This window comes from Camellia sinensis, chromosome 5 (genome assembly GCF_055761805.1).
Source record: "Camellia sinensis isolate YWXY chromosome 5, ASM5576180v1, whole genome shotgun sequence".
NCBI lineage: Eukaryota > Viridiplantae > Streptophyta > Magnoliopsida > Ericales > Theaceae > Camellia > Camellia sinensis.
The window spans coordinates 104,735,646-104,744,638 of NC_138965.1; the positions used below are offsets into that span (position 1 = coordinate 104,735,646).

The 8,993-nt window shown below is 35.6% G+C and overlaps 1 protein-coding gene across 11 annotated transcripts; it reads left to right on the plus strand.

The window, feature by feature from the left end:
• The first annotated feature begins 2,927 nt into the window (after positions 1–2,927).
• LOC114267493 (uncharacterized) lies at positions 2,928–6,978 on the plus strand. Of its 11 annotated transcripts, none has more exons than XR_014329938.1 (6): positions 2,928–3,066; positions 3,709–3,746; positions 3,835–3,927; positions 5,057–5,159; positions 5,490–5,625; positions 6,628–6,978. XR_014329938.1 is itself a non-coding variant. In XM_082869456.1 (6 exons), exons 1-6 carry the CDS (start codon positions 3,005–3,007, stop codon positions 6,628–6,630), a joined length of 330 nt encoding a protein of 109 aa, XP_082725582.1. In that variant the 5' UTR covers positions 2,928–3,004; the 3' UTR covers positions 6,631–6,978. The 11 variants fall into 11 exon arrangements, 2 of the variants coding, with proteins under 2 accessions (XP_082725582.1, XP_082725581.1); XR_014329936.1 differs by having other exon boundaries at positions 6,631–6,978; XR_014329937.1 differs by having other exon boundaries at positions 5,506–5,625.
• The last annotated feature ends 2,015 nt before the right edge of the window (positions 6,979–8,993 follow it).

The window sequence follows — 8,993 nt, forward strand, 5'->3', positions numbered from 1 at the left end:
TTAATTTTGTTGAACAAATTTTCTGATCAAGTCTAGTGTTTAACACTGTGTCCTTAAGACAAATTCGTCTTCTCTACGATGCTTTCAGATTATGGACGTTTATCTCCTAAGATAAAATGATCAACTACGAATAATTGCAGCACTACAAATTATTCACACAATGAACACACTTTGTGTATACACTCCTTCTCATAGAAAAATAATACAGCAAAATGCAAAGAGAGTAAAGAAGAATTGAGGACGAAAATTGGAGTGAAAAAATCAATTGAGGGACTGCCTATTTATAGATGAAAATGGTGGCTGTTTGGTTTGAATCCAGCAGGTATGGTACCTATTCAGTTTAAATTAAACAGATACAAATTTGTTTGAATTTTAAATTAAACAGGTAAGGGTTTTTTGAACTAAAACGGACAGATTTGAAATCTATACAGATGGAACAGACAGATTTCAAAGAGAATGGTGCAAATTTTCAAACCAAAATTTGAATTCAAACGGTCAAAATTTATTTTTCAAAAATTAAAAAATAAATTCAAATGTTTTTTGCCCAAAAAAGATAAGTATTGCCCAGCCTGCCCGGATGGACGGATGAACAGCGGCAGCGCACGTGTGTTTATTTTTTGGTCCAATGGGTCTAGCCCAATTTTCCCATAACCTCTTCCTTCCACAAACTTGGGGTGCACCTTGGGATCCTCTCCAAGTTACAATCTCATGCCTTATAAACCCACAAAATTCTTCCCACCAAACTAATGTGGGACAAGTCTTTATTCAAATATTAAGGAATTTTCACCAAAAACTCCATTTCCATGGAACTCATTTTGACTTCAATTTCCCATTCACCTGATAATGATTTTGATCAATCAAATATACTATGTGAATCACAACACGGCATAGAACGCGTTACCACTTAAACCCACCAACTTTGGGGTATGGGTCCACCTAAAAAATAGACCAAAACCATTTCTAACAATGGTAACGGCTTGACATCCGCTATATGTTTAGCTGTTATTGATATATAAAATGGTCCAAATATTAGCTTTAACTTTTAAAACTCAAAATACAACTCCACACTTAAATCATTATTCTAAAACTAAACCAAATGGATATTTAAGAATTTTTTTTTTTATTTTTACAAAACAAATTAACAAAAAATAAAGAAATAATGAAAATAAAATTTTGACTTTTTTATGTGACTTTTCAGTGTCTTTTTTACTATATTAACTAGTTTTTCAAATGTATTGGGTTTGTGTTTAGTTCATGGATTTAGAGAGTGATTTGAAAAGGGAAAGAAAAAATGTGTGTAAAACTAGGTAAAATATAGATATATTTTATTTATATTTCACCAATATTTTTTCTTTTCATTTCTAAATTCTTGAACCAAACACAACAAGGAATTTTTTTACTAATGTCTATTAAGATTTTATAAGATAATAGACATACAATATTTTCATAGTAATGGGGTCTCTCAACATTTTCACAGAAAAAATTCGACTCAGAGAAATTTGTACCTAACTTAGAGAAATTTCAGCTCGGCTCAGAAAAATTTCGGCCCTGACACAGAGAAATTTCATTTTTAATAGAAAAAAAATTTATCGAGGGGCCTTAGTGAATAAAAAAAAATCTTAAACCTCTTCTATTATACAAAGTTAGATAGAGGTATTTCAATAATTTTTCAATTTTTTTTACCTTGTATTTTATGTGGGTGGATAATCCTTTGATAACGTATTTTTAAAAAGTTCAATTCATATTTTAATAAAGGGTAAAATTAAAATAAAATATATTAAAAATACATTTTTTAAAGAAAAATTTAACTATTATTACAAATTAAATTCTAAATTTTTAATTGTTTCATTTTAAACTTTACATTTTCAATATTACATCAAACTCAATCATCCGTTTATTTTAGGGGTGAGCAGCGGATATGTCGATCTGCCCAAACCGAACTGATCCGCTACATTTTGAACGGATACGTGATGACAAGCAGACGGTTGCAGATTGATTTTTTTCAATCCACTTAGTTTTGGACGGATGGCAGATTTAAGGTTCCTCTAGCCGCAACCGAACCATCAAACTGCAAGCACCCCTACTAATTTGTAAGACTTTGTATTTTCAATTTGTTTAGATATTGTATTTGTGTTTCAATTGAAATTTTTTTTAAATATTCTGTTGAAAAAAAGTTTTGAACTTGAATATATTTTTTGAATTGAAAAAAAAATAAATGTATTATTTATCTATATTTTTTAGTTTTAAATCTAACTCTAAAAATAATAAATAAAAAAGATGATATATGCTGGTTGGTTTTTGTTTTCGAAAACAAATATAAATGTAACAATACAGAGGCATACAATTTCTACTACTACTCTGTTCATGATTTTGGTGGTTTGAATTGTTTTTATATTTTCAGATCCATATATTGTAATACTTTATGTGAATAAAGCATGTTGTGATTGTAATATGTAGATGATGCATAATATTCTGAAGTTTCAAACTTTCTGTTTTTGGATAAAGCATGTAGTGATTGTAAATACATTTTTAAGTCATTGATTGTAATTAATATATATATATATATATATATATATATATATATATATATTTTTTTTTTTTTTTTAAGGAAGTGCACAAGTTCATTTATATTGAAAATTTATAAAATTTTAAACCGTCAAACCGAATCGCATCAATCTGTCAATCCATCAATCCGCTCAATCCACATCCACCGGATTAGCGGACGGATACAAATTGATTTTCTCCAATCCACTAATTTAACAAAAAGATGACGAATTTGAGGTTTCATGACCGTAACCAACTCGCGCCCACCCTTAATTTATTTCCATCTAGGGAGTGTAATGGAGAATTTTCTCATCAGCAGGGGTCTTTCTCTTATTTGTTATTTAAAATTTATCTAAAATTAAAATTCATTTTTACCATGGACCCTACTGTACAAAATTAGCCCTCCCTTTCTTCTCAAACCCTTCCCCAAACGACACCCACTTCCCCCAGCGACTTGAAGATGGAGATGACTGAAGACAACGACATCCAAACGATTCAGATGAAAGCTGAACTGGATCGAGGGTGTGGATTTCTCGATAATTTAAAATTAATTTGCTATTTATAAATTTTCAATCATCGAAGTAATTTCTTTGAATTATTGTACTACCTGAGAAGTTGAGTTACGCTTAAGATTAATTTTATACTAGTCCATGGGCTCCCTCATTTGAACTTTATTAGACATGGTTTACAGTATGAATTTTCAATCACATGCTCTTAAATTACCCGAGGTTGGTGAGATACGTCCTCCTGCAGGGCAGTTTGGAAGAAGATTTTTTTTGGCAGATAGAGGGGTGACATATTTGGAAGAATAGATAAGTACCCTTCTTGGGCAATGGTGTCATATGTCCCTCTTCTAGGCTTTGGGGTTGATCATTTGAATCTCTTTCTTTTGGTCCTTAAAAAATTTCTTGTTAAAATTAAATTGCAATCTTGAGTAGCATGTGAATTTGCGGAGATTAATTCAATATCCTTAGGTTTCTGGCCTTAAACCTGATGCATTTTCCCCCATCTTTTAGTGGAAAAGAGAGCATCACTGTATACTCATGCGATTGTAGCAGTGATAGATGCAGCTGATTTAGGCTCGGAAAAGCACAGTTTTCATCCATTCCCTTGTGATTTTTCTATTAGTGGATTTCTCAAGTGGTTGTCCTATGATCCTTGCAGGGGAGTTATTCTGCAAAAGCAGGACATTTGTCTTTCAGGTTAGTTACTTTATCCATTTCTTTGTACATGTCATAATTTTGTGTGCTATTACCTGGAACTCAGCTAATTTTTTTTCTGCTTTCCCAGATGTTGAAGACAAGAGAGTGGCAGGGTTAAATGATTTTTCTTCTTTGAAGGAATGTAAATGCTGCCTTGGTGGGGGTGGATTTTGTGACCTTGGTATGTTGCTAGTTTTCCAAAAATGGGTCTTGATGCATTGTTGGGCATTTGAAGTTGGAAATTGAGGTGAAATGGGTCTGTCTACATAACCTCTTAGGTTGTGTTTGGATCTTAGATTTGAAAAGACATTTACGGAGGGAACGAAAAAAGGGAAGGAAATGTGAATGAAGTATAATGCAATTTTTTTTTACTTTTCCGTCTCCTTTTCTTTTCCTTCATGAATCACTCGTCAAATCCAAAATACAAACACAATTGTAAGAATTTACTTCTTTTTTTTTCTTTGAAGAATTATAATGTAATTGGTTGCTGCATAATCGGCATTAGAAGCTGTGGTTGCTTAAATTTTGTGTTTGGATTTGTGGAGGAAAAGAAGTGAAATAAACTTTACTTCTACTTCATTCATTTTTCCCTTCCCTTTCCTATCCTTCACAAATCCCTCCACAACTCTAATGCTGTGTTTGGTTGGGGGATTTGGGAAGTGATTTGGAAAGAGAAAGGGAAAAGGTGTGTGAAACTAGGTGAAATGTAAGTATATTTTATTCACATTTCACCTAACTTTTCCCTTTCCCTTTCCCTTTCCCTTTCCAAATCCCTCCTCAAATCCTCCAACCAAACATAGCGTAAGATCCAAACACAGCCTAAGTACAAATGTTCAAATATCTTAAGGAATATCAATCTGAATATTTAGATGTTTGATATGAGTTATTGAGTGAATTTCTAGATTATAGTTGAACTACTCATGTGAAATTCTATGTTTAATGTTTGTTCATCACTTTTTAAATTTGACCAATGAGTCTTTATTACTTTTTTTCTGTAATGTTAGTTCTTAGTAAAACTAGGCGTTATGATTTTGTTGCCATGCCTAAATATGCCTGAAAATTTGACAATATTACAGTCTAATCATTCAAGAACCACTTAGATATTTGACAAACCAATCCATTGCCTTGGTATATTCAAGGCTTTTCATCTTTTTGTAAATGAAATTCAGAACTTATTTACTGATGCCCTGCATGAATATTAAATAGAACTTCGAAGACCCTGAACTTGTGGCACCTCAAATCTGTTAGGAAGAAAAGAATATGATGAATTTCGGATCCTGATTTTTTTTCTTGTATTTTGTGGCTGTCAGTTATCCATGCTGTCGGCATTACCACTTCACAGGATGCCAACATCAATTGCAGCATGTTTCACTGTATTGAAACCTGGTGGCCTACTTCTATTCAGAGATTATGGTAATTTCCCAACAAAAAACATAAATGTATATGTATTCATAGGATTTTGGTTAGGACTGTTTGCTCAAAATGAAAATTTTTCTTCAAATTTTTATACTGAATGTGTTGCATGGAAGACTTTTATCTTGCTGCAGTAATTTAAAAAATATATATATATTCGCTTTTATTTTTCTTGCTTGATTTTGGATGAAAATCCTGAACCCTTACAAGTGAATTTATACCAGTGAATTGTTGCTATCAAAAACATTTTAAGGATGGACAAGTGAAACACTGAAATTCTTTTTCAGTTTTATTTACTGAACCATATTTGGAACTTGTTGAAATTATTAGTGTGATGAAAACTCAGGCCTTTACGACATGACGATGCTTCAATTTGAGCCAGACAAAACGATCTAATGGAACTCGTTCCTACTTTTTTTGTTTGCATAATGTGAGGGATCTCTTCGTGGGTGCGGGCTTCACTGAGGTACTAATCTTGTTTCTATCAGTTTGATGTTAACACAGCTGTGTCAACATAGGATGGTAGATTTTGGGCTTAGTTTGATGTAGCTTCTAGCAAGCTGAAAGTTGATAATCAACAAACAAATGCTAAAATTACCTCTCTCCTTGCTTCTTAGAATCAACTTTTTCCTGCTTCTTTAGGTTGTGTTTGGAGCATGAATTTGGGTAGGAATTTAATAAGGAAAATGTAGGTAAAATGTGAATTAAACTACATTTCACACACTTTCTCATTCTCTTTCAAATTCCTACGCGAAGACATGCCCCAAACACAACCTTAAGTTATTTTTGTTGCATAAGTTGTAAGCAAAAGTTGCACCAAATACTCTAGTACATATTTCAAAAATAAATACACTATAAGCCACTCCATAAGCTGCACCAAACAACCCTTTTATGACATTAAACTTGCCGATGAGTGAAGCTCATGCCAACTTACTATCATATGGAGTTTACAACTCTACTTGTCATATATCTTGACTGTGCAGCTTGAGCTTGAATAACTTACATTGATGACCCATCTTGTGCTGCTTAAGTTTTAGAGCTCATATATATATATATATATATATATATATATTATGTTTTGCCTGTAAGAGAGAACAATTATCACATGCAGAGTAATATTTATAATTTTCCAAACTAAAAATTGCAGTGGTCATCAATCAACTATAATCAAGATTATCAAATTCACTCGCTTCCATTTTTTTTTTTAATTTCACTGAGAGATGTATAAGTACTATATAGCAACTTTGTGGTGTAAGGTGTTAGCTCATAACTGATTTGCTGTTAGTTGGTTGTAATTAGTTCGTGACAGCTGGCATTAGAAAGATACGTCTGTTTTGGTCTAGTTTAGTTGAGGCTCAGAATATATAAAAACCTGAGTTGTATTGTTTTCTCTCTCAAGAAATTAATAATAAAAGCTAGTTCTTCATTTTTCTTTCTTATTCTTCTCTGCTTCCTGGCTTTCTATCAGTAGAAGCTGTTCTTTCATGGTATCAGAGCTTCAAGACCAACTAACAATGGCAACTTCTCCGTCAACAGCCGTTCCACTTGATTCTACAGCAGCAATGAAATCCATACATCAGAGTCCAATATTCTTACTCTCAAATATGTCAAATCTTATTTCGATTAAATTGGATTCTTCAAATTTCATTTTGTGGAAATATCATATTAAATCAATTCTTCGTGCTTATGATCTCCTAGGGATTATAGTTGGATCCAAACCATGTCCCACACAATTTTTTTGTGATGATAAAGGCGAAATCACAGATGCAGAGAATCCAAATTTTCATCAGTGGTGTTAAATAATGATGTATTATTTATTGATGTGTTGATTGATATGTTATGTTTACAATGATCAAATATATAGAAGAGAAGAAGGTAGTAGGTGAAGTGGTAGGGGGTGAAGTGGAGGTGGTAGGTGGAGTGGGTTGTAATGGAGGTGGTAGGTGGAGTGAGTGGTAGTGGTAATTTACATAATTTACATTAACAGCCCCCCTCAAACTCAAGGAGGATAGGCACTAGCCAACTTGAGTTTGGAGAGAGTCACAGAACAGAAAAATAAACTGATAAATAAAATTAAAAATGGGATAGGAGACACTGTATGGTTGTGTCAGACCGTTGTAGAAGACACGGTATGGTCGTGTCGGACCGTTGTAGCAGACAGTTTACGGGGTCATGTCGGACCGTTGTAGCAGACACTGTGTGGTCGTGTCAGACCGATGTAGAAGACAGTTTACGGGGTCATGTCGGACCGTTGTAGAAGCTGACCGGAATCAATGTCGGGACAGTTTACGGGGTCATGTCGGACCGTTGTAAAAGCTGACCGGAATCAATGTCGGGACAGTTTACGGGGTCATGTCGGACCGTTGTAGAAGCTTGTGGTGGTGCACCAAGGGGGCGACTTAGGGAGTGCGCCATGAGCGACTTATACATGATACTGTGTATAACCCCCCCTCAAACTCAAATAGGTGTGAAGATAGAAACCTATTTGAGGTTGAAAAGGGATTGATAAAGCTGACCGGTGTAGAAGACACTGTATGAGTGGGTAGATAAGCTGCCCAAAAAATATACATGTAGAGATATATCGAGCCCTCAAAAGGCGTGCCCTCAAAAGGCGTGCCCACTTTATCAAAAGATGTGCCATGAAAAGGCGTGCCAGTTTGTCGGGCGTCAAGAGGCGCGCGATGCGCGTGGCTGCCTCGGCTATTTAACCAAGACAGAGCCTGAGGCCGAGGCAGAAACGGAGACAAAAAACTCTATAACACTCTGTTGTCTGAGAGAGATTTCTGAGAGAGATACGTTGGAACACTCTGTTTTCTGAGAGAGAACTCTGTAACACTCTGTTGCCCAGAAAATGGCTTCGTCGTCCCGTGGGCTGCTCACTCTCTTTTCCGACCTGAACGAGTCCACAGGAGAGAGAACTGGTGCGGTGTCCCGTGAACCTCAACCAAACACCACTGGGTTTGCTCTGTTGAACTTCCCGATGCAGTCGGTGGAGCAAAAAATGGCAGTGCAAACGGATGTGGAGGCTAATCAGTATACTTTGAAGGCATGTGTGGAGTCCATGACGGCGGTCACAAACCTGTCGCACCGGCTGCAGAGTAGGACAAATGAGGTGCAGCAGTTAAACTCCCAGCTGGCTCTGCTCCAACGCATGTATAAGGATGCGCGAGCAGAGATAAGCGTGCTAAGGGCAGAAAACAAGGAGCTGAAGCGGAAGGCCACCGTGATGTTCCGATTTGGAGGGCCGCCATATGCTGCAGTGGAGGAGCAGGGAGTAGTGATCATGCCCAGTGGAGTGGGTGACACGGAGGCAACACCGGCAAGGGCCGCCCAGGACGGAGGCAAGAAGAAGAGACCGGCGGCAGAGTAGAGAAGAAAAATCCCACTGTGGGTGTGGTTGTTGTGTTTGTGGTTTTTGTTTTTTTTTTTTTTATGTAAAATGGTGAATGGGGTGAGCCCCGATATGAATAAAAGGAGTTTGGTGTGCAAATTTGTAAAGTTTTTTTTTTTTTTTTTTTTTTTGGTGGAAAGAGGGGAACACTCCCATGTGATAATAATAAAAATAAGAAAGAGAATGAGAATGTGCACATTAGTGAGCATGGATGGTGTGACAACAATATTATCCTCCTGACCAGATCCATTCCGTGTGAGTGTAGATGGGCTAGGATAGTGGAGGTTAAAATATTAAAATAGGGTGGTATAGGGCAAGTGTGTGTATGTGTGCCTGGTGTGTGTCGGAACTTTTTTTTTTTTTTTTTTTTTAACTAATCAATTATCAGTCCAAAAAAAAAAGCACAGAGCCGACCAAAAACAAAGCACTGAGCAATCACCACG

Bases quoted from the DNA above. Each gene is read 5' to 3' on its own strand.
- LOC114267493 (XM_082869455.1), top strand. From the start codon at position 3,005: ATGGAGATGACTGAAGACAACGACATCCAAACGATTCAGATGAAAGCT. The intron at 3,747-3,834 runs GTTAGTTACTTT...CTGCTTTCCCAG, and splicing joins GCAGGACATTTGTCTTTCAG to ATGTTGAAGACAAGAGAGTG. The intron at 5,160-5,594 runs GTAATTTCCCAA...GCATAATGTGAG, and splicing joins ACTTCTATTCAGAGATTATG to GGATCTCTTCGTGGGTGCGG.